The 25,724-nt window shown below is 38.7% G+C and overlaps 2 protein-coding genes across 3 annotated transcripts; one reads left to right on the forward strand and one right to left on the reverse strand.

Annotated features, from left to right (window-relative positions):
• Positions 1 to 2,454: 2,454 nt before the first annotated feature.
• On the forward strand, positions 2,455 to 16,090 carry opn7a (opsin 7, group member a). Its single transcript, XM_042496958.2, has 5 exons — positions 2,455 to 2,542; positions 4,275 to 4,437; positions 4,758 to 4,885; positions 9,775 to 10,109; positions 12,351 to 16,090. Exons 1-5 carry the CDS (start codon positions 2,455 to 2,457, stop codon positions 12,984 to 12,986), a joined length of 1,350 nt encoding a protein of 449 aa, XP_042352892.1. The 3' UTR covers positions 12,987 to 16,090.
• A 252-nt stretch (positions 16,091 to 16,342) lies between these two features.
• Positions 16,343 to 24,397, reverse strand: ripk1l (receptor (TNFRSF)-interacting serine-threonine kinase 1, like). Of its 2 annotated transcripts, none has more exons than XM_088085572.1 (11): positions 24,245 to 24,397; positions 23,745 to 23,906; positions 22,052 to 22,208; positions 21,818 to 21,955; positions 21,486 to 21,717; positions 21,138 to 21,287; positions 20,582 to 20,658; positions 20,024 to 20,099; positions 19,249 to 19,869; positions 19,054 to 19,119; positions 16,343 to 18,591 (listed from the first exon to the last, which is right to left on the reverse strand). In XM_088085572.1, the coding sequence occupies exons 2-11, from the start codon at positions 23,903 to 23,905 to the stop codon at positions 18,302 to 18,304; spliced, it is 1,968 nt and encodes a 655-aa protein (XP_087941698.1). In that variant the 5' UTR covers position 23,906; positions 24,245 to 24,397; the 3' UTR covers positions 16,343 to 18,301. The 2 variants fall into 2 exon arrangements, with proteins under 2 accessions (XP_087941698.1, XP_042354330.1); XM_042498396.2 differs by having other exon boundaries at positions 18,973 to 19,119; positions 24,245 to 24,396.
• Positions 24,398 to 25,724: the final 1,327 nt, after the last annotated feature.

Here is a 25,724-nt window from a genome sequence, read left to right on the forward strand (position 1 = left end):
TGAAAAGGTTCAAAAGTAATTTTGGATACTTACTCGGACCGTAATTGGATCAAGCGCAGCGTTAGAGGACACGGATTTCGGTAACTCAGCACATATTCCCCGAGGTAAGGACATTTTATTTGACATACTTTGACATACCGATTAGACCAAGCGGTCTTGTCAGCTATTTAAATCTGAATGTTGTCAGCGGCGACACCGGATTAAAATATGTGGCGAAATTGAATCTGTGCGCTGTCATTGGTCATGTAACAAACATGGCCAACTAATTTGCCAAATTAACAAAACTTTATGCATCATTAGTTGTACAGTAAGTGCCCTCACTGCTGCAAAAGGCCAGTTTTGGACAGTAATTAAAGGACATCCAAAAGTGTAACTTAAACACGGAACACTGGATTAGAAACCTGATCCAAATTAATTGACTGATTTATGGACACAGTCACCTTTTTTAGGCCAAATATTTTTGTTCCTGACTATTTTTTTCTACCTCCACTCATCAGTTAGTTGCGCTTAAATTGTTTAATTAAAGCGCTGAAAACGGTCAGTTCGGTGCAGCCCCTTTATGGAGCTGAAGCGTGCGTAACAGCACATCTGGATGCGCTTTGCACCGCTGTGCGCACAGTAAGTTTGTGATAACTGAATAAAACTAGCAGAGGACTGAAACACTGTGCAGACAAAAAAAGCGCTATTTACCCAAATTTCGATTCCCTATAGCTCTTTCAAGGGCATAGCACCAAATTCTGGGCCCTATGCATATGGGTCTAAAAAAAAAGTTAGTTTGCCTTTTTTCATTTTACTGTCTTTATCTCTCCCTCTCTCTTTCTTTTTTCTTAAATTCATCTTGTTTGGGGCATGACATGATAGCCTATGTTGCTGCTCGAGCAGCCTTAGCAGTTATTCATCGGCTCTAACTGCGTTTAGAAACAAATCCAAGTGCAGGGGCAGATTCAACTACTCTGCGTCTTTAATGGGTAAAAGGTGCCCCCGAGATCTTACACGATTTTTTTTATTTGAAAAAAGTTCAGTCTTTCCAGTTATTTAGTTAATCAGTTTCAATTTAGTTATGGCACTAATTACTTAGAAATAAAAAAAAAAATCAAAACAAAACCTAATTTTTCATGCCAGACTTTTTTGAGGGCCCCCTCCCACCAGGGCCCTAGGTAATCACTTCCACTTTGACACCCCTGGCTCTTACACTTGTGTTTCTCACACTTTCACAAGCAGCCATTAAAAGTTTTGCCTCAGACAAAAGCATGTTTATGCAAAGAGATTGTGGCCTTAGGAAGCCTACACCAAACCACACAGTGACAGAGACAAATGATGTAGAGGGGCTATAAAGCAGTCTACAAACCCTCACTCTGTTTAACTTAGTACATTTAACTTGCTCTAGCTGGTAGCTGCTGGCTATCCCTGTTTTACAGGACAAGAGTGTGGATAAAGAAAAGAGCAAGAGGTGAACAGAGGGTTAAAAAAGTCCAGAAGTGTGTCAAGTGGTATCCACGAGTCCTAGAATCCCAGGTTTCCCAGGTAAACATCGCATTGTAACGTGATGATCAATGTTATTCACTCAATCTACAAGTGGTTTTAATGTTTTGGCTGATGAGTGTAGATAAGCGAAAGTGGAAAAAGGAAGGAAAAAACACGAATTGTGCATCAAAGCAAGAGTGTGCTGTGCACACATGACTGTTTTGTTCCATGTTCAGCTTATGCAAATAAACTTCATTGAAGCAAATGTACAAATGCTGAAAGTACAGTGTGCATTATAAAGGGGGATAATCTGAATGGTATAGAGAAATCTATGCATTGGGATGATTAATACAAGCCTGTAAATACTAAGTTCCAGCAAACTAAACTACTAAATAGGTTTGAATGAGAGTGAATACATGTAATGGTTCAGCTGTAAAAATCTGGTGCACTGGCAGAATTTGAAATACTATTAGAATTCGGAAAATCCAGTCCTGTGGTTGACCACAGGAGTAGCACATTTGGATGTGTTTGATGTGCATTTCCCTGTTACCTATTATAAAATCATTTGTTTATTGACCCTCATGTCATCCATTGATCCATATCTGTCAGTCACCATCTGTGTTTTCATGCTACTGAGGCAGCATGAAAACACAGCAATGGAGAGATTAAATAATGTGGTATGTCATGTGGTTAGCTCAGAGGTACTGTATATGAGTCCTCTCTTCTGGATTGGAGACACATGAAAAAAACATTCAGTTACAGACATTAAAAAAAGTTACACTCCCAAACCAAATTCCATACGACTGCCCACTGATCCAAGTTTTTTAAAGCTATAAAATGACTTGTTAAAAAAACAAAAATCACACGCAGGGAGAAGCCAAAGCATGACATTTTCACACCCTAACAATTTTAAGTACACAGATAAAAAGCTAATATATGTATTATGAGTGAGACCAACCCTTAACATTGCTCCTGAAAATACTTTTGCAGATGGGGCTACTAGACGAAGACATTGCCTTCCACTCCAACATACCTGTGCCACTGGATATAACCGTGGCTGTGGTCTACTCTGTTTTTGGTGAGTAAAGTTTACAGAAACTCAAAACCATTATTTGTTTACAGATGGCAAAGAGTTAATAACACTAAAAATGTACTCAGTGAGTTTTCTACTTGTTTTGCTCAGGCTGAAATGAGTAGCATTATGAAGCAAGACAGCACACGGTAAACCCTTAGAAGCATGTTTGTTGTTGGGTTTTTGACTGTTACTAAGTGATATGCGTTCTACTTCCACCTACATGTAATACCCATTATGTGCAAAACTTCAATCGACATTTTCCTCAATTTATGTATAAATCTTCCTTTCTCAGACATGCGCACATCAATTCATAGACCCGGTGACGCAGCCAGTGTTGCAACTGTTCATGTTTTATCTGTGCTTCTGATACAACAATGTAAGCGGCCACTGATAATGAATTCTATGGCTGGGCCATGTATGGGGAAAAAAAAACAACAAAAAAAACATGGCCAGGTTAACTTCATTTCAGTCTTTGATCTTGGTAACATGGAGAGTACCATGCTGCACACTTTAAGAAGGAAAACACGATAGGAGAAGACAGGGATCTGGGATATTTACTGACACTTTGACACTACTAATTTAAAGATTGCCATTTGACAACCATTAAACAATTATTTCGTAATACTGTTTTATTTCTGTACATGTCCTTTTTGCTGCTGTTAGAGTTATGTTTATTTTGTTTGTCGATGGTGCTCAAGATAGTCATTCAGTAAAGAAATGTAACTTGTGAAGCCGTCACCTGCTATGTAACTATCTATCTATCTATGTATCGATAGATCAATGTATTCTCATACAACAGTTCGTATGATATCTAACAAATTAGCACCCCACGAATGGCCTCTGCACGTTACCTTCTTGATGTTAAGTTTCGTCCTTAATGTAAAGTGACATACTTAATGTAAAATTATCTAGTTAGATTTCGGCAAGTAAAACTACGCTGGTTAGGTTTAGGAAAAGAAACATGGCTGGGTTACGCACTTCATGTAAAGTCACGTGTTTAATGTATAATTATGTAGGTTAAGTTCAGGCAAGTAAAGTTAAATAGAAACATAGTTGGACATCATCACATTACGTACTTCACGTAAAATTGGGTACTTCATATTAAGTTAGGTAGGTTAGGTTGAGTTAAGTGAAGTTACATAGGTAAGGTTTAGAAAAGGAAACATAGTTAGGTGATGTAATGTTACGTACCTAACGTAAAATTACTTACTTAACATAAAGTTACGTAGGTCTGGTTTGGGCAATTTACGTTACGTAGGTTAGGTTTAGGCAACTCAGTTACATAGGTTAGGCTAGCATAACAAACATAGTTGGACGTTACATACTTTACATAAAGTCAAGTAGGTAAGGTTTAGGAAAAGAAACATGATAACAAAGTACCTTAAAATAACTTAAAGTTCACTTGGTTTTACTTGGGACACTAGCACTGGTCTCCTTGGGAAAAGTCCTGTGCTTGTTTGACTGTTTCACCATCCAGATTCTCTCCTGATTTGATAAACAAATTCTTTAAAAAATGTTTCCCAAAAAGTGTCTATTAGTCTAAAAAAATAAAAAATATTTGAAAACTTTATGTCCAAAATGAATTAAAAGAGACGCATATAGAAAAAGTAGCCAACTCGTTGTAGTTTAGGCAAAACACCCCAAAAAGGTTTGGATGAAAAACAAATTCCCTGACGTTAGCACCTCAGTCTTGTGCCACATAGTCAGCACTGACAACATTTGCTCTGTTCTGCAGGTGTATGTTCACTGTTTGGCAATACCACACTGCTGTACGTCTCCTACAAGAAAAAGCACCTCCTGAAACCAGCTGAGTGCTTCATCGTCAACCTTGCCGTCAGTGACTTGGGCTTAACTCTGTCTCTCTACCCCATGGCGATTACTTCAAGCTTCTACCACAGGTATCACAGTTCACTGTTGAATTAACAGCTATCAAAGCATAGGAACAAAGACAAAGTGGTTGTTCTTACAACCAGAGAATGGGATACATTTATGCTATGGAGAAAATTATTTTTAATATAGGTAGTGCCTTTAAGTCAGACTCTCTTTCACATTTCATGGTTCATTTAACTATATGTTTGGTTCGCGGTATGATTACCTTTGAGTTCACAGATTGTCATGCTCATTCTATTCTCCTCTTGTGCTTCACCCACTCCCCCATTGATCTTTCCTCTCTGTCTTTGCTTTATTCTCTCTCTTTCTTGCATTACCTCCTACGCAGGTGGCTGTATGGGAAAACAGTGTGTTCCATATACGCTTTTTGCGGCATGTTGTTTGGGATCTGCAGCCTGACCACTCTCACTCTGCTAAGCATGGTGTGCTTTGTGAAAGTATGTTATCCGCTCTATGGTAAGTCTTCAAAGAAGCTATTTTGGCTCAATGAAAGGACACAGGATTAACCATCACATCCCTAAGTGGCTGATTGTTGATTTATCTGTGGAAGGAAACGAAATGATAATCCCCTCCACAGAGCACTGCACATTAGCCTTTCTTTGATGACTGACAAGTCCAGGGGCTGCACTCAATACGTATTACTTGTGATGTTGGTTAATGCATTGCAATGGGACCTTCGGTTTGACCTCAAGAGATTTCCCAGGCACCATATCAATGAGGTTTCTAAACAGAAATCTCAATTTAAAGTTAATCATAAAACTAAACTTAACAATTTTTGAGACACTTAACAATTTTAGATTTGCTTTTATGTTAAGTCTCACTGTGGTATCCCACCCCCTGCAAGGTTACAGAAGCACCCATTTTATTACAACTTGCTGACAGTCGTGATGTCTTTGTATGTTAGGCTGATGTAACACGTCAGTTATTCATTCACCTGTTGCTGCACTAGAGGAGTTTAACTGTTCATGCTCTACATGAACTAGCTAACCATACAGTGTATCAATGCAGATGGTTACCCCATGTTCCTTTAGCACTCCTGCCAATTAGAGAACCCCAGTAATGATTTCTTAAACACAGAAATTCGTTAGCATTTCAACACCTGAAGCTCTCTCATCTCAAAGTCAATGGGTTTTTTGAAGGGATTTTTGGTTACAAGCCTGAGATAACGTCTGTGGTTAACACAAGCCGAGGAGACTTTCACGTTTTCTTCTACGACACACAGTACGTCAGTAAATACCCCACTCATTAACTTTGAAGCTTTTATGTGTCTTAAAAAAGGCAGTTGCTAAAAAGTGGCTAAATTAGACCAAAGAACGTCATCTGCTCTGAACACGGCTTTACAGCCTTAATGTGGTGACGTTCAATCATGCAACGTGGTGTAGCTCCTTATATCCTAACATTAGCTGCTAGCAACTGCGTTTAGGTTTCAAAAATCTCACAAGTGGTGTTCATTTGTCGAGAATATCCTGCTGAACAAAACTTGTATGTATCATAAATGTTTATTTATTTAGTTTACAGTAATCCAAAAATCCTATAGGCTTTTTGACAAGGGAACCAGGGCGATGCTCATTTCTGCGTACCTACAGAAAAACGAGACGTCATCCAGGCACTCAATAGATACAACTGCCAAGCTGCATGTCACTGAGGAAAAAAGGAGATTCTGGCACCAGTCTACGAAACTGCAGTAAAATAAAATCTCATGCTTGCTCATGCTCTGGCAGGAACATGTCCAGGTCGCAGTTGAAAACCGGGTGACCATTGTGCCCAGTTTACAGAAAACAGCCTACGCTGTTAACATGGTTTGTCACACAGAACCATTGGAGAAGACTTTATTGAAAATTGTTGGGAAGAAGGCCAGCACTCTAAAAAAACACTTGGCAGAGGATTGTATCGACAATCTGTCTGTCACAAGCCAGCTGGGAGAAGAACGAAAACATCTTTTCCATCTAGAAAGGCCTTCACTGCTATGTTTGCTCGTCTTTCAATGGAAAAATACTCTCCAGTTCTGATACATATTACGCTATTGCATCTATGCTAACTTCTTCAGGACTTTTGTGTTTTGGCTAGACAGTCGCCGCTCCTTTTTACACAGAGATTGCGCTATAGAGCTGCTACAAGGTCCCTTCTTTATGCCTTGTTCACACAGAACAAAACGATAGTGGCATTATTCTTCTCCAGTGTATGAATACATATTGTAGTGCGGCTTTGCAGAATCAAAAGAAGCTAGACGGGCGTGAAGTGAGACACAACAGAGTCAGACTGTAGTCTGACATAAGCATCGGCAAACAATGGCATTAACGTGTAAATAACAATCCTTTCCCTTCTCTATTATATGACTGCTGATCTCGTCCTTTGTTTGGAGGGTAAGGAGCGCCCAGATCTCACTGTTTTCCCATTCTGTCTATTAGACACTAACTGCTAACAGTTACTTTTTAAATTTTCATTTCGAAGCTGTTACTACCTCTGTTCCCGGCTCAGAGGTGAAATAATTCTGCCCACCCTTTAAGCGATCATGCTTATATACAGAACGGTGAGGCGGCACAACAGTGCATTATTGCTGCCTTGAGCATGCAGTGTAAAGCGGCTCATGTCTTGTCAAACACCTAAACAAAGCCATCTCTCTCAGTAGCCCCTCACAGGGTGCTGACTGTTTTGAACCACTGGTGGTGTGGGCATACATCCATTACTTAAAGCTTGAAAAGACGGATTTTTTTTAGGATCTTGTGAGACTCGGATTCTTGTATAACTGCGCCATATTGCAGGTATCCTGTTGTTGTGCATGATAATAACTTCGTAGGCTTATGAATCAAGCCACTCTTGGTGAAGGATCCTATTCTCACCAGTTTCACCGCTGAGAGATGACAGATGACTGCAGATGATGTTCTTTGAGTAAACACAACTCAGGAGGAGAATAACTCCAATGAGGAAAATCTGTAGAATTCTGGAGTTTATGCAATGATGTATGGCATTCATGCTTCCCATTAAGCCATCGGTGGTAATCCACCTCCATCTAAAATTGTCTGCATTAGATGGCATACTCCCCTGGTCTGAATTTCATAACAAGTTGACTGAGAAGGTTAATTGAGTGGCAGTTTTGGCAGTGAAAGCTATTGATAATTGTGTGGTCAAGGACAGAGCAGTGAACAAAGTCTCAAACACACCAATGCTAAAACACTTTTTTGATTTTTTTCTTGTGTGACATCATGCTCTGGTCAGGATGGGCTCTGTGGCCTTTGTGACCATATAACCATCAAGGATCATCTTCTTTTCAGCAGTTACACAAGCTTGCATAAATCGATAATGTGCATCTACAAGTGTCTTCTCTCTGTGATGCTAATAATCCAAATAGACTGCAGCTCATATCCTGGGATTTTTATCAGATGGCATTTTCCTTCAGGGAGAATGGGAAACAGTAAATCAGACTTGTGATGGAGGATTTATCTGTAGCACAGTAGGGATATCATGAGAATCGATACCTAAGTGCCTAAATTCTGAAAACATGACAATACTCGTTTTTCTCCATTACCGCACAAGGGCTGCAATTCTTCCTAACCTGACGGGGCAGCATATATGCCTTAAAGTGTTCTAGTCTGCAGTTAAATACCAAAGTAAGAAGGAGAAAGCCTACCAGCATGGAAGAACAAAAACTACAACATATAAAAGATGGCGACAAATGTAGCTGCAGTGACTTGACTCGTCATAAAGAAAAGTGTATTCTGCTGATGTCTGTGTAATTTTTAAAATATTTTCCTATGGGAGTGCTGCATAGTTACAATATGTCACAAATCCCAGCGTTGTGACATGGCACTGACCACCCATTCTGCACTGAGCATTGCATGTTTGGCTTTTTTTTTTTTTTGATCCCAACAAGTAGAAAAAAATATTAAACTTTGGGTAAAACATTGCGCTTGTCATTGTCACTGTCATTGGAGGAGGGGCCGGACAAAGAACGTTCTTCTAAGACCATCCGTCACATCTTTTATGTAGATGTGCTGAACAGCAACAACAATGGAGGAGAAATATGTTGATGTACTGTAGGATATATATTAATCGTCAGATCTGTAGATTGTCTGTGTCACTGTATTGAGCAAATCAATGATGGGATGTATCAAAAACCTTCATAAACTGAACAGAGATAAGACCGATATAATTGTCTTTGGGCCACGGAAAGAAAGACAGAGTCTCAGCTCTCACCTTGAATCCCTCTCTCTTATAACCAAGAGTCGAGCAAGGAACCTTGAAGTTACTGACCTGATTTGGCTGTGAAAATTTAAGTTTGACTCCATATGCCTACTACCATTTAAAAAACATTGCTAGAGTCAGAGGGATTATGTCAGAGCAAGACCTTGAAAGGCGCACCCAAGCCTTTATTTTCAGTAGGTTAGATTACTGCAAAAGTCTTTTCGTAGGCATTTCAAAACAAGCTGTTCAGCAAATGCAGCCGATTCAGAATGCTGCTGCGAGGGTCCTGACAAAAACAAGGAAATATGACCATATTACTCCAGACTTCATCAGAGACCGGCCTACTGACCATCCCAAGAGTTAGAACGAAACATGCTAAAGCAGCGTTTTGTTATCATGCAGCACAAACCTGGGTTTAGACAAGCCCTGACTCTGAACACTTTTAAGTCAAAGCTAAAAATGTTCATTTTTTACAGCGCTTACTCCACCCTGTACTGACTACAAACCTATTTTAAACTTGATGTTACATCATTTTAAATGATATTTTAATGTTTACACGTCTTCTCTGCACTTTTGCTATTTTTAATGGTGATTTTTATTTAAAAGTCATTTACGAATGAATCACCTTTTTATATTTTATATCTTTACTCCTTTATTGTAAATCTATATCCTTTATTATGTTTCTATATTTTATTGCTCTGTAAAGCACTTTGAATTGCCCTGTTGTATGAAATGTGCTATAAAAATAAAGCTGGTTTATTCAGAGTTGATCTAAAGGCATCAACCTGCCAAGCATGCCAGCTTCATGCAGCAATTGACCCAAGTGTGAGAAAGTATGCAGGATCTGAAAGCTTTGAATTCTTCACACAAGTACCTCAGTGAGCGTAACACCATGAATGCCTTACTCGAAAGACTGTCTGAAAATATGCAGCTGTATTCCCATTTGAATAATTAGCTTAAGTCCCGCTCTATGGAGCTCTTGAGATGCATTCAGACGACAGTTAAGTAGTTTGTTAAAAACAGATCCTGTGTATAAATGGAGTTAAGTGCTCCTGAACACATGCTCATTTTACTGTAGTGTAATTTTGGGGGTGCAAATTGGAAAAGATTGTGCCAAAATCTTTCAACTGATAATAATATAAAATCTTAATGTGTTTTCACAGGTAACAGGTTTAACTCTGTTCACGGGCGTCTGCTCATTGCCTGCGCTTGGGTTTATGCCTTGTTGTTTGCCAGCTCCCCGCTGGCTCACTGGGGGAAATATGGACCAGAGCCGTATGGCACCGCGTGTTGCATTGACTGGCGCCTGTCCAATCAGCACTCTACAGCACGCTCCTTCACTGTGGCATTGTTCATCTTTTGCTACATCCTTCCATGTTGCGTTATTACAGCCTCCTACATGGGCATTCTGGTCACAGTGCACGCATCCCGCAAGAATATGGAGCAGCATGCACCGAGGCAGACACACATGAGCAGCATCCAGAGAATTATTGTTAAGGTAATGGGAAATTTTGGCTGATAAAACTTCTTTTATCATGCCAAATATACCATTTAACTCACATACTATTAAGTTCTTTTGCACTTTGTGCCCAAAGTCTAAATATCTTAGAAATAACAAGTCCTAAGAATAATCCTTTAAAGCACAATTGGAAATGACTATTAACCCTTTAAAAAAGAAAAAGAAAATTAGCAATAAATTAGTGAAAAAAAAACAAACAAGAAAATTACCTATAATAATAAATTAAAATTAAAACATAAAATCAAACAAACTGAAAAAAGTAAAAAGCAGACAGACCCCCAAGAAAATAACCTTGAGGATATGCATAATTTTAAATGTATATAAATGTAGCTTTCTGGACATTTTCCCTTGTTATTATCTCCCAAGTTAATTTTCATATAATTTCCTTGTCATCATTTATTCATTTCTTGCCAGGTAGCTAATATTTTTCCCGTGTGTTTTTTTTTTTTTTTAAAGAAATCAAACCAATTTTCTCAGGTTTCAGAGGTTTAAATGCTATTAAAATGCATCTGAATGCAGCACAAGAAAACTGATGTTAATCCAGGTGTTAAAGGCTTAAGAATGAAGTTTGTGAACTTCTGCAGTCTCTTTCACCTTTACATGCTTACCCTCATCATCAGCATGTCTCTTTATAATCACAGCCCAGAAGAGAATCATTAATCCGCTTGTTCTCTTTCAACTACAATTCTACAATTTCTACAATTTCATTTAGCAGACGCTTTTATCCAAAGCGACGTACAACACAACTGCATACAGGATATACACACCGATAATAGTGCTAAGCCTGAAACAACTCTTTTGTCCTTCATATCTGTGGCCGACAGTAACTTTAAAACAAATGAAAGAAAGAAGCGCAGATCAACATGGTTATGCGGATAATGTGCCGCTGGTGGAAGTGGGGGGATCAGGGTAAAGTATCAAAGCTCCTCCTTAGAGACCAGAGTCCTCTGGAGAGTTCTGTGTTGAAGCAATTGGTTGTGACCTGAATAAAACCTCAGTGATGGAGCTTTTAATTAGCAGCAATCGGCTCTGATTGTACTGTCGTGGATGGGAAGATAATGTTGACCTTGCAGATAAATGGTCATCTTCATATACCCTTCTCAGATTTATTCATAAAAGACTAACAAAACTGCCCTTTTGCCCATGAAGCCTCTGATATGGGTCCATAAATCTTTCAGAAATGAAGATGAATGCTGAAATTCAGTCAGCTGTACCAGCCAGTCACTGTTAATATTTGATCTTGTGCTTTTAAAGGATAAGTCTGATGGTCTGTATTTTTCTTATTGTCACCACAAACAATGAAAAGACTAAAACCAACAGTTAACTGATCCAGCCAATAACTATCAGTAAGTGAGTAGTGCATATCTCTGTGCCACAGACCTCAACTGTTGTCCAGGAGCTATGAAAATAAATGAGCCACGCTTTATCACCATAATAAATGGCACTGTAGTTCATTTTGAGCCAGTTTACAACAAACTATCAATCTGCTAAATATAGAGCACCTACTGTGTTTTAACCATTGAAACTATGATCACGTTAGTTTTCTCGTGCTGCTGTTGGATGCCTTTCACAGGCATTTAAACCTTTGAAACCTGGACAAATTGGTTTGACTTCTTTTGAAAACACTGTTTCAAGTGATTTTTCTGTACCTTTTTCTAATTTCTTGTTAATTTTGGTGTCATTTTCACATACACTTTAGTGGTTTTGGTAATTTCATGGGATTTGCTGTCAATAAGAATCGTATAGAATAACACGACACTTACACTCTAAATACACTGTTTAAACAGGTCAGTCTCAACAAGCAAATGCTGGCATTGTACCTTTCTGCAAACCACAGATATGTTACATTTGTATGTTTCATATGTAACATTTCAGTGTTTCTAAACTGACGTATTGAATGGGCTGACTTTCTCATCACAAGGTGGAGACCACTGTTTGAGACCAATAAACAACAAATAACAGTTGTTTTTTAGTAATGCATCACTTTTCAACCGGAGATTGTACCACAAAAAAAGGGGTTTATTTTCAAAGACATCACTAAGTAAGTATTTATACCGAACACCAGCGTTGTTAAAACGTAAAGAAACATTAAGCTCTAATGTATCTGCTACATAAAAACATACCAATATAACACATATTCACGGTTTGCAATGTACAATGCTAAGGTACTAAAAATGGTATCAGTTACTCAATCCTCTTCTGTGATATTTTTCTTGCAAGCTAAGTGTTGCTGTCTGCATCGGTTTCTTTGCGGCCTGGAGTCCATACGCTGTGGTGTCCATGTGGGCCGCCTTTGGACGCATTGAGAACATCCCTCCTCTGGCATTTGCCTTACCAGCCATGTTTGCCAAGTCCTCTACCATCTACAACCCAATCATCTACCTAATGCTGAGGCCGAACGTCCGCAGGCTGATGCGCAGGGACCTCAGTACTCTATGCCACACATGTCTAAGGGGCTGCCTCTGCTCCCAAGGGCCAGCTAAGTGCTGCCCCAAGCCTGAAATCAGGGTCAGACTTCGCACAATCCAAAGGCACAACAACCACTTCCCTTCATCCAACTCCTCTGCTCAGCCTCCTGTGATAGCAGTAAAGGAGCAGAGCTGCGACAAGTGCAAGGATGTGTTTGAATGCTTCAGACACTACCCTCAGATGTGCAGCATCACTAACTCTGCTGCCATTGGACTGCCTAAGGATCAAGACACTCCAGTTCCCCAAACATACAAGCAGAAGTCACAAAGTGTGTACCACAGGAAGTCTCTGCTGGCTATCATGTGTGCAAAAAGGACATCAGAAATAGACAACTTCCATATTAATTTAGAGATGGTTCCAGGACATGCAAAAGTAGCTTGGCCTTAATATTTCACCAAATTCATGATGTTTACAGAATATCTCTGGACATATTTTGCAGGCTCTTTCACGCGTGGACTTGCTTTATTTATATCTTCAGGAAATCTTGTTCAGAAATCTACCATTATGCTCCTTAAGTGTTTGGGCAAAAGCCACGTAACTTTGTCACCCACTGTGCTTTTATTTGTCTAATATGACAAAATAGATTTTAGGTTAAATGCAGAAAACTATCATTTGAAGGGAATTTTATTCGCAACGTAATTTTCAATCCATAAATGATCTAACTATGTTGCCCTGGTAATATTTACACTTGTAAGTTGGCAGTTAAACTAGTTTCTAAATCATTGTGCCAGGGCTACATGGCTTAAAATTAATAGGTTTGGAAGTTTTTTCACCTAGGCATTTCCTGGTACAATTTGTCAAAAAGTGCAATTTTTTGAGTTCTAGTTTAGATTCAGACACATACTGAAAGTAATCAATCCCCAAAGCTGTATTTTAGGTGTTTAAGCAACTATTTTCTTTTAATTTAAAACAATATTTTACTGCCTAAAAGCTGCCTATTCCTTGAAGCAGTACTGGCAACATCATCTGTCTGTAATAACTCTGTGTTTTACCTTTGCAAAGCTGGATTTAAAGAAGTGCTCCTATTTTACTTTCAAGTTTACATTAGGTTGGTCAAGTTGGATGGAGAGCGACTTTGAGTATTTACCATTATTTGGACGACTCTTTTTTTAACTGTGAGTAAAACTTTAAAGCCCCTAAAAATGTGACTTTAAAAAGTAATGACTGGTGTAAGTACTAAAAGTCAACGTGTTCCAAATTAGCCTCACCCATTTCAAAACCACTGAGAAAATTTCCAAGAACAAGACAAATACAAAATCTGTAATGCGAAACGAGCAAATCTATTTTAACCTCGGCAGAAAATAGCGTGTCTGTGTGGGATCTCATGACTCAGTACGAAGCTGACTGAGAAATTAAAGCTTTCAGGGCCTTTGAAGGAACAGTTGAAAAATACCTGAGCCTTCAACGAGAATCAACGCCTTGCGCTTATATGCCTCTGTGAACCTGTCAACTTGCATTTACAGATTGGTGTCACTGATTCAATATTTGACCAAATGTCTCCTCCTCTGCTCCTGAGTTATGTGGTTGATGAAAAACAAGATGCCTCTAGTCAATGCCATGAAACTAAAATGCAAACGTGTTTTTCTGAGGAATATTTAGTTATTAAGTTTATCAGCTGTCTAAATGACTACTTTTTTGACTGCTCACTAAAAATGAATAACCTAGAAAATAAGCACAAAAACATAATCAATGTATAATGGAAACTAAACCCTCAAATTAAAGCTGATATTCTCATTTTCACCATATTTTTAGACAAGTGCTATGGAACTACTAGGACTTAAGTGTTTGATATTACTTTTAAGTAACTGATTCATTTTTTGCTAGTATTATCAGAGTAAAACCTGGGTTAAGCCTCAGGGAATCAGGAAATTGGCTGGGAACAATGGGGGCATGACAGTCACTGATGACTAACACTAATGTCCAACACTCATATAGTTACTATACTGCAGCATACATTTGGCGATTTCCATGGTTAGGACTCTCTTCTGGTTAATTATTACAACAACATACCAGTTCGTCTACATGAGAACTGAGAGTCTTCTCATTTTAAAAGCTGTTAACACTTTCTTTATTATACCACGTTTGTTTACACTTGACAACTGCAGGTTTATAGTTTATGGTGCTTTCTCAATTATTTATGTACACACTGTGTGGAGCACAATGCTGCCCCATAATATCGTTATGGCACTGCACACTATCGTCTATCTGTATGATGTGAACTTAAAGTCTTTTTTTATGTGTGCATTGAAAATTAAATGTTCCTGTTTTTTCTGTATATTTATGTCACTACAATAGAGGGAAAAGGAAGACAGACACATGAAACATGCTGATACAGTTCAAATACGCAGCTGTAGATACATTCGTTAGTGAAGACAGACTATCAAGTTCATGTTGTCTGTAACTGTTGTTATGTAAATACATTGTGTAATGTAAACGTGATTGAAGTGGGATTTAGGCAGTCACTCAGGACCAAATCTTTGACGACTCAAACTATTGTGTCAGTCTCTCAGCCAATCACAGAATTTTTACCATCATATCGGTTTATCCCATGGGCTTCTGCTCTTCTGTCTATTCTAATTACAATATCTGTTTCACAGATTTTTCAATTACATCTCATGTTGTTGTAGATTGCAAGGCGTGCTGCTTTTGAAAAAAAAAAAGTATTTAATTAGATGTTATCTATTGGTCAACAGGGTGCCATTTTAAAGGCATCCCTAGATGTGATAGAACATGGATGTAATTATGTTACGAAACTGGAAAGCCTGTTTATGTTTTTATCCCAGGACATTATCTAGAATCATCTATGGCATGGAATGATTGATTTTCTTTTGTTTGGTGAAAAGAGTATTTAACTCACCAGGTGAAGAATAGCAGCACTATCATCACATTGGTAATCCATTAAAAGGACCATCACAGTGGGATTCTAAGCAGTCTTTTAGACAACAACAGTAAAAGGGAAAAATTAGTCTTCCTGTCAGGTGTATTCGGAGGAGTTAAAGCGGATAATCTGGAAACACACACTGCTGTTTAAACTTTAATCTCAGGAACAACGATCCATATTCTACAAAATATAGTACCGTAACAACCAAATTCAGATTTACGTATTATATGCAGAGCTCTATAAAGTCTAATTTTGGTTTTTAGTATTAATATTGTCAATATTAGGTCAGAAAATACACTTTATGATTGGCCTTGGTGTTTTTTTTATTGGGTCATTATTGGTGGACAGCGACTTTTTGTTCACCTAATTCTGTGGCTTGTTCCAGTTGCTTTGAAGGACAATGTGCTTTTTAATGGTGTGACATTAATGTGTCCTAATTCCAATTGTATACTGTATTGTCTTGGTGTATTGTCTTTGCCGTTAGCACACGAAAATATTAACATACTTCACTGTTTTATACCAACAAAAAAAAAAAGATAAAATGTCAGTCAACAACTTTTGAATGCCTCTGCCAAATTAACTTGGACATAAAAAGGATTTATTGAGTTCAGCTGTTATTTTTGTTCTATTTTGTAAAGTTGTTTTACAGCTATCCACGATTTTTTAGGTTTTTCTGAAATTTGGATACAGCCATAATTGGATAATTCTTATTTCAGGCGTTTAGAAGTAAAAACCACGTAGATGTTTTTGTTATTGATTTCTTGTAACAAGTTGCAGGGGATAACCAAAATGACCTAAAAGGAAATTGTCTACCAGAGACAATACTGGCTCAAGTTGTGTGATGAAATCTATGAAATACACATTTACTTTGGAATTTTAAAAACATATGTACACAGTTTATTCAAAATGTAGAAATGTCTTGAAAATAGGCTTGCACAATACTCTGCTTTTGTGTAGTGAGATCTACATCGCGACAGTAAAACCCACAAAGTTTTGTTATAAAACACAAAAACACATCTCCAAGACCATCTAACCTTTGGATAGCAAGAAAAGTATAATGTAATCCAAAATGCTCGATACAGTACAGCACAGCAGCTTGTCAGTTTGAAGATAATCTGATTGATTTTATCATTATAAATACTGGAAATCCACACGATTAACACATAAACAAGTAGTTCATCAGTAATTCATGCACATTTACTCTATCTGGGAGCACATATGCTACAGCAGGTCTGAGAATTAATGAGAGAATTTACTCGTTATACTGTCTACTGCTCCCTACTGGACACACCGATGACAACATTTATACACATGTATTACTGGAATACTACACTAAAGTTTCTGTCCTTGTGTCTACGCTTTTCAGCCTCTGAATTCAGCTGACAGAATCATTATCTGTTCTGTGATTGGAGTCAGTATGTTTGTGCTGGGCTGGATTAAAGTTTACCGCACTGTTTGTCTCTGAATATGACTTCATTATTCAATTAAAGCTACAATAATTGTAGTAATAGTTTAGGACCAAATCATTATTTTGCAAAGGCATAATTAAGTTTCAAGTATTTGCACTCAAGTCCCAAGTAAAAACCCAAGTCCAGAGTCAAGATTGACAAGTCCCACGTCAAATCCCAAGTCAAGGAAGGCAAGTCCTGGTCCAGGGTTCCCATGCATTTTTCCAGACAAAATTTCAGGCCTGGAAAATGTGATTGTGAAATTTCACAACTTTTCTAGACTGTGGAAACCTTGCAGGTCAAGTTCTAATCCTAAACTCTGAGTAATAATGCGCTCTTCACTTCATATATTTTTACAAAAATCTTTTATCTTTTAAAATGTATTTGTTTGGTAAAACAAGTTTGTTTAAAGTTTGTCTGTCATTTTAGAGTAATTAGTGGTAAAGACCAAGTCAAGTTGCAAGTCTTCTTTGATTTTGTCAAGTGGAGCCTAAAGTCATCAAATTTGTGACTCAAGTCTGACCTGAGTCTGAGTCATTTGACTTGAGTCCACAAATCTGCCAGCTACAACATATCATCTGGCACATGAATAAGAAAGACGAATCATTTAGACCATTATTACTTTAGAGTAAATTACAAAATAAACAATGATTTTAAAATTCCTTTAGAAGAACATGAACCCCTGCTCTTGTTCGTCTTTTCCGCTCATAACGATGCGTTTTTATAGAAAAAGTCATTTGAAAATGCACTTTTAAACTGACACAATATAAGTCAAGTCCAAATGATCATTTTACCAAAATATTACCAAAAAAACCAAAAGTTACAGGCAGGGTTCAGTAGGAGACCACAGACATTTTCCCCATGAAAACAGTTGACAGAGAGCTATGTGATAATCACGAGTAACTAGGATCTTTTTTTTTTTAACTGAAAAGATACAGTTGGGTTTGGACGCCCAGTAGCTCAAATGGTAAAGCTGGCGCCGCGTGTACAGAGGCTAAGTCCTCGCTGCAGCGGCCATGGGTTCGATTCCAGCCTTGGCCCTTTGCTGCTTGTCATCCACCCCCTCTCCCCCTTTCACGCCTCTACAGTTCTGTCCATTATAGGCTAAAAGTCCCACCACCCCCAAAAAAAGATATAGTTAGGTCGAGCAATGCTCTGAGCAACACAAACAAAATTCCACTCACCTGTACTATACGCGGGGATGATAGAGATGATTTTTCAAAACAGTGGCACACAAAAAACAAAATTATGCAAACTCAAACTTTTTGTTTTTGGTTGAAAGTGAGCCTCTAAATATTACAGACAGTTCAGAAAGGGTCACCACCACGTGCAGAGAGTCATTTAGAGGGAATGAGGGAGAAAGTTCATCAGATCTAGGAGGAAGAACCACAGGTGTCCAATATTTTCTGGATGACATCTACCTTTATGTTTCCTTCCAGAGCCCGACAAAGCTTCCCAATTGTGCAGCCAATGCTTCCCGCCTTCATTTTCCAACGATCCAGCATCTGGTGCACCATCTCTGGCAGGCCATCGCGGTAACAGTCATGCTCAATGGTCTCTATTTCCACACTGGACAGACCCAGTTTCCGTGCACAACGCTTCCATTTGGCTCCGATGTTGTCCCTCAGCAGATCTAGATGCTCCTCGGTCACGGCGTAGTCCTCTAAATGACACAAAAGACACATGTATGAGGGCAATGATTTGTTCAGCTCTAATGAGAAATTGTTTCAAGATTGCTGAACTAGCCATGAAGTATTTGAAAATTGTGAATGTTTGTATCAAATTTAAAGAAATTCGCTCAGGGTGTTTGTGTGATATCTGGTTCACACAAAAGAGACAGATATAATGTTGCGTTCACAAGAATGTGACAGAGACAGACAACCTGAAAACATAATGCCTTCGGCCACAGCTATCCCCAGCGTGGAGGCATAAAAATGATTTGCAGATCAAATCGAGGATAAAACAATTGTTGGCTGCAGCCCTCATCATTGGAAACCACGATTACAAAATCAGCAGCGAAAAAGTATTCATGAATATGGTTTACCATATTTCAGAATTCTTTCTTTGATGGGATTGTAAGTTGAGGCGACACAGGGTAGAGATAAACTACTTGAAGACTCGTAACCTCTGATGCTCATTGTGTTGTTGCTCCCAATCTGGATCCCGCTGGCGTTGTGAATGTAAAGAGATCCTGGAACAGGCACAAAGCAAACATGGATAAACTCTCCGGTACGTGTCAGTCAAAGGTGACAAAAGCAGCTGCAAACACCTCAAGCATCAAAGAGGAAATGCTTCATGAAATAGACGTGTCTGGATGTACCTGGATCTTGTGATGAGCAGCTCTTGGAAGGGGTCAGGAGACGTCCAGGAGGGATGTCGGGCGCAGACGTGTCAGACACTGGGTATGTTGGCCAGGACTGCTGGCGGTCATAGTGGGAATGTGGATGTTGCTGGTTAAACTGTGGTAGAGAAAGGCTGCTGGCGGACATCGGCAAGTGGGACTGAGCAGACATAGAAGAGTTCATGGAGTCATAGAGACCAGCAGTGGGGCGATACCAAACCTCCTCCTGGCTGGTTGGCTGCACCGGCTCAGTTTTTGTCCAGGAATGGACAGAGGAACCATAAGAGGGTCTGTCTTGTTCTGGTTGCTTGATAGCGTGATCTGAAGTGCCAAGGTGGTTTTGCAGGAATGGATTTGAGTTGCTGCCATGGTAACCGTTGGCAGCGTCAGGCTGGTTCTCACAGTTATAGCTACCATGTTTGTGGTATTGAAGCTCCCGACCCAGTTTCTCCTCCAAAGCTGAGGGGCTGCTGACTGCTCTTGCATCGGTCTGAATAGCGTCTCTCTCTGAATCATACTGGATGTCATGCAGGTCTTCAATACTGGCTTCAACTGGCACAGGTACACTTCTGTCTGAACTCACCAAAGGAGCAGGGCAGTCTGTAAGGTAAGAAGAGATAATAAAATATTAACAAAAAAGATATTCAGTCCCGATTTCTAAGCATTTATTACGTCAAACATAAAACAGCCCGCAAAGATGGACATTAGAGTGTGTATAGTATAATCAGGTCATTAAAATTCCAATAGCTCTCACCTGCTGAAAAACATTCCTGGGTCATCGATAGAGATTTCATCTTCTCCACAAGTTCTTCTGGTCCTTCATATAATTTCTGCGTAAAAATCGCAGAAAATCATGCTATAAAATCTTTGTATTTTCTTGTGTGTGTGTGCTTTTTTATCATTCTGTGTCTTGTATCTAAATTTAGAGGATTTTGAAGGCTCTTGAATGCAGCAAAGGCAGAATTTGACTAATCAGATCAGAGTGATGGATGAGAGGAGCAGCTGCTACAGAGGCGAGTGAAAGGAAACTTTTAGATCGAGTGCAATGAATATTTAAGTTGCGCTTTCATTGTGCCAGGCATTATGCTGCTTCGTCTACGCCCAGAGTACGCTCTGCACTCCTACAGCGTTGTACAATGAAAACTAATGTTGTATAAATTTAAACACTGCCCCTAATGTACGACCCAGCTCCAACAATATGAAATCAATACATAGCAAAAGATGCTGTTATCATGGCAGGCCACCACAAATAAATACACATGTGGCTCACTTGGATTACTTCACCATCAGATCCTGCAGAAAATATATTTACCCTCAGCTCAAATAGATCTTCTTCTACACGTGGTTCAAGCTTTTCCCGGTAGAAAGGGAGGAAGAAGTCATAGCCCTCTGAAAGGAAAGGAAAACAGGGGAAAGACATGAGGAGAAGATCCACACTAATTGGAGGGGGCAAATTACTAATAATTATTAATTATTAATTAATTAGAATTTTAAAAAAAAATTCAAACCAAAAAGTTTACAAATATGTAATGTTCACACAAAATAGTGATAAAAACTCAAGAACAGAAAAAAGGAAAACCTTGCTCTAAATGTTCCTAACAAAGAATGTTAGGAAATTCCTGTGTATTTAAAAATGTGTATCATATTCATGAGAACTATTTCTTTTCAGTATACAGCAATTTTAAAACAATATAATAATATTTATTTTTAAACATTTCGTTTTTTTTTTTATTTACGTTATCATTTTTTTGTAGTATTTTTGTTACTTATGAAGTCAAGCCTTAAATTCATTTAAAAATATATATGTATTCCAGTAATTACATTAGACCGTAGCTATAATACTTTAAATACACACACAAAGAGCACACCTTTAAATGTCGGCCGTTGCAGTGGGTTTCGATCCCAGCACCTCTTCATAAGCTGAATTATCTCTGTGGGCGTGTCGTCTGGAATAAGGTTCTCTGCAGGTCGGTCACCGTTTCGGACACACTGGCTGATTTGCTCTTCACTCCTTGCATCTTAACATAGAAAAAACATTTTGGTTACCTTCATCAGGTTTACCTCATACAATTAGAAGTTTTGAATATGACCTGTTTAACTGGCAAATCAGACAAAAAACTAGTCAGTTGTAATTGCAAAACAGTCCCTCATTGTTTAATCATCATCAAATGTGTCTTATAAACAGGGCGTGAGCATTTTTTGGCATCCCAACTCACTTGCATATGGCTCTTCCCCTGTGAGGACGACCCAAACCACAATTGCAAAGCTGTAGACGTCAGACTTCTCAGTGGAGACTGTATGAATACTCTCCAGGTGCTCAGGGGCCATGTAGCTTAATGTGCCAGCGCCTCTCATCCCGGCTGATCGTCCCATACGACTCCTCCTGCGAGACTCCTCCTTTGTGAGCTTGCTCCATGTCTGGCAGGTGGCCAGGCCAAGGTCTGCTATCTTTTAAAACACAGAGGGAAAAAAACACTTACATTATCATAATTATACATGCTTACTGTCAGAATCACAGATGTGTCATGCGCCTCAGTGTGTAATATACCTTGATGTGAAAATCCTTGTCCACTAAAATATTTTCTGGCTTGATGTCCTTGTGTATGACATTTCTCTCTGTGAGGTACAACATCCCTTCCAAAATCTCCAAGATGATTCTGCCTTTGATGGATACTGGCACAGAAACCTGCAGAGAATTTAGTGTATTAATCCTTCCATTCATCCAAAAATATCACAAGTTACTGAAGTAATTGAATTCTGAACAGATAATAAAGCTGCTGACCGTCTCCAGCATGACAGACAGGTTGCCTCTGGGGAGGAGTTCAATAACCAACGAGCAGTCTCTGTCTTCCATGATCACACCCAGCAACTTGACCACCCGCTCATGGTTCAGGCTTGCCATGATGTTGCCCTCCTCCAGCAGTGACCTTTTATTCTCCCTTTAAAAGTGAAGACAAAATAGTGAGCTGATATCTGACGGACAAGCAGTATAATTTGCATGGAGTCTTATAGTGGGCTTAGGGCCAGGATGTAGGAGGGGACTGATCTGATTGGATCTGCATAATATTAAAAAAAATATACATTGAAATTGTTTTGACAAACATTGTGACTGTGACTTGTAGGGTATTACAGTAGCAATATAATGCTTCATTTATAATAGTATGTTTTGTATTTTGGACTTAAAATGCATTATTGTTTTATTCTGTATGTATAATTCTATGTCTTTGTCATAGAGCTTTAAAGCCAGTGGTGAACAAGAGGGAGGGAAACCCAAAAGAGGATTGCTGCATAGCTGGTGGGTTTATTTGTCTTTTGCGATTTATGTATTTTGCTCGGTCGCAAGGAACTGGCGGATTAAAGTTATTATGCTTTTGTTTTGTTTAGGTTGCAGCAAGTGAGCCACTGTCTTTGTCTTAGTTTTTTTTTGGTTTTGCCCACCTCGGCAACCTTGAGCGTTTGCAAGCCCCTGTTGCAATGGGCTGATGTATTCCTCTGCTTGTTAACCCATTATGGGAAGCTGTGACACACTGTGTTGTAGAGCACCAACCTGTGGCTGGGGGGTGCCACATGATCTTCATTAAAAATATATTTTTACAGCTCTTAATGTTTTATTGTTTTCCTCCATGGTATCGAAAATAGTATTGAGTATTTCTGGGCATCTGTATTGAGTTAGAAATTCTAGCACCTTGACAACCTTACGCAACATCCAAACAATGTAGATTTTAGACTCCACCAGCCACAGTAGCAGGTGGAAGTTAATTTCAATCCGTGGCCTGGGTTTAGGTATTAATAATAATATAATTGATTATTAATAATATTTAAAAACATGGAAATTTTGTTTTATGTCCTTGTGCTCTGTGCACACGCACCTTAGCTCTTAACATTGTTTTATTTATTGTAACTGTATATTGCTTTGTTTTATTCTGATGCACTTTGTGAAGCACTTTGACACTTTGTTTATATAAATAATTATCGAGCCAGAATGAATTGGATCTGTGCACCCCTTGCAGGACACATAAGAAATCAGACACTGAAATCACCTTTCTGAAATCCAAGTTAAGACCTCAAAATGTTTTCTTTCTTTCTTTCTTTTATTTTAAGCATTAGAGCTGTAACCTCATAAAATGCATCAGCAGGGAACTTGTTGCATGCTATCTGAAAAACGGATGTTTCACCTACATCCGCATTCAGATGAACTCATGTCTCTCTGTTATAAGGAAGTTCTGGAAATCAGTGCTGTTTCATAGCATGGGGTGAATGGCTACATATTGCTTAAACACCAAACTAGGCTTACGAAGTTTTTGTAAACACGCTGACTTCTTGCATCACTATCATAAAATATAACATGCAGTCCCACTGAGTTGTGTGGAGAGCCTGTCTGCAGCGTCCTGCCTGCAATGGCCACATGATTCAAGTTAAAACGAAGGGGAATACCCAGCAGACTACATACAGTACCAGATAAACACTGAACTCACTCGTTGCGAATATGGCCTGTGTACATGGTCTTCAACACCACCTGGCCGAGGGTTGCATGATAGCAGAGGTACACTTCTCCAAACCCTCCGTAGTCCAGGACCTCTTTTTTGATGATATCAGTCGATCTCATATGAAGTGAAGACTGCGGCGCGGTGGCCATCCTAAAGTTAGTGAGAAGTCACAACAAAGCAGCGGAGAGACGAACACAACAGCTTAGAAACACTCATAGTAAAGTGGCTGCAACTTTTATCCTGTGAAACACAGCAAATCCGTGTGCTGAAGAGACAAACACAAAGATTAAAGGGGCCACTCAACCGTCCGTGACCATCAAAATACTAACAGACTGGACGTAAAAGTTAAGCTAACGTCGAAAGTTTCGGCAACAAGACAAACTTGGCGCTCGTGACATTACCCAAAGTATTCACCGAACAAACACTATTCATTCAAACATATATCTCGCTATCAGTGTCAGGAAACTGGATTCAAACAGTTAGCTTACCTGAAAAGTGCTGTACAAGTAACGCTGAAGCACTTTGATGGCACTTCCGGGATTTCCTCGACGTCTTCGTTCAAAGCGAAACTTGGCAGGCGTCATAAAAACTACAAACAGCCTTACTAGTCGATAACAGATCAGGACGTCGAGCAGCTGCAGATATGTGTGGCTTCAAACGTCTATAAACACTGATATATCTAGACACAACTGCAGGTTACGATATTGAGCTGTTTTATCTAAGTTTGTTCATTTTAAATGGGGTTTTGGGATATCTTCTTCCTACAACACCATTGTAAATCTTGTCATATGACGCTATCGCCATCTACTGGTGAAATTAATTATCACAGATTGTACATCCCTGCATTGACAGCATTTCAGTTTTGAGATTTCATCCGTCTGTCTGTCCATTCATCCATACGCAGTACTGTGCAAAAGTCTTTGGCCACCTTAAACTTTGAAATTTTAGCAAGGTTGTAATGAACATACAAATGTATTTCTCAGTAGTCTCTTTACAAAAATACAACCAGAACATACAGGAAAATATTTCAGGATGAAACAAATAAACAGGCTAAAGTTGCAAGTATCTAGTGTGATCTCCTTTCCACGTAGCATGTCTTGAACCCTCTTTAGGAGACTATGTCTATTTCTAGTGTTAGTTCAGATGATGATATACCCAGAATGACACATTTTGGTTCAAGTTGAATTTGGAAAGTTTTCATGTTATGGGTTGTTATGATTGATTGAATGTTTTAATAATGAGCAGCATCTGTTATCCATGACAGTGGTTCCCAACCTTTTTCCTTATGGGAACCCCTTTCTATCATTGAGAAAACAGACTAAGTCACATATTTTCATGGATATTTCATATTATAATCTATGCATAACAATAACAGTACAGAGCAACTGATAAACAGCACATTTAACAATTAGTGAATGCAATAATTGCAGGAAATTTGTCTAAAACGAACAATTTTGATGCAGTTTGACTAAATTATTTCCTCTCAATATAAGGCCTATATCAGCAATGAATTTTCCTTACGTTTTCAGTAAGTTTTAATATAATTATGTCTGTTTCATTATTATATAAATTTACAGTTAACAGTACATACACACAGGCTTCTTCTTCTTCTTTTTTGTTTCTTTTCTTTTCTTTTTTTATGAATTCAGTGCTGAACTATTATGTATATGGGTAGGTAGCCAAGGAGAGAGTCGGTATACTCTCCAATATATTCCAGAGGCTTTTTGGTTGATTAGTAGATATAGTGTAATTGACCAGAAAAGGAGGTGTGTATAACCTATTTCCCTGCATACACCCTCCACAACACCACTCATTGTTCTATTAGCTTTAGCAAAGAGTGAAGGCTCTGTGAATATAGCTTGTGTTCAAGTCTTCACCATGGCCTTATCCTACGAGATTTATATTCAGTTTATATCTTGAACAATAATTAAAATTTTGAAAATTACAATTTCATTTTTCTATGTGTGA

This window comes from Plectropomus leopardus, chromosome 12, assembly GCF_026936395.1.
Source record: "Plectropomus leopardus strain MGB_pleo_1.0 chromosome 12, ASM2693639v1, whole genome shotgun sequence".
In the NCBI taxonomy this organism is placed as follows: Eukaryota; Metazoa; Chordata; class Actinopteri; order Perciformes; family Serranidae; genus Plectropomus; species Plectropomus leopardus.

Bases quoted from the DNA above. Each gene is read 5' to 3' on its own strand.
- opn7a (XM_042496958.2), top strand. From the start codon at position 2,455: ATGGGGCTACTAGACGAAGACATTGCCTTCCACTCCAACATACCTGTG. The intron at 2,543-4,274 runs GTGAGTAAAGTT...TCTGTTCTGCAG, and splicing joins TGTGGTCTACTCTGTTTTTG to GTGTATGTTCACTGTTTGGC. The intron at 4,886-9,774 runs GTAAGTCTTCAA...GTGTTTTCACAG, and splicing joins AGTATGTTATCCGCTCTATG to GTAACAGGTTTAACTCTGTT.
- ripk1l (XM_042498396.2), bottom strand. From the start codon at position 23,905: ATGGCCACCGCGCCGCAGTCTTCACTTCATATGAGATCGACTGATATC. The intron at 22,209-23,744 runs GTGAGTTCAGTG...TCACTTTTAAAG, and splicing joins ACAGGCCATATTCGCAACGA to GGAGAATAAAAGGTCACTGC. The intron at 21,956-22,051 runs GTCAGCAGCTTT...AATTCTCTGCAG, and splicing joins TGTCTGTCATGCTGGAGACG to GTTTCTGTGCCAGTATCCAT.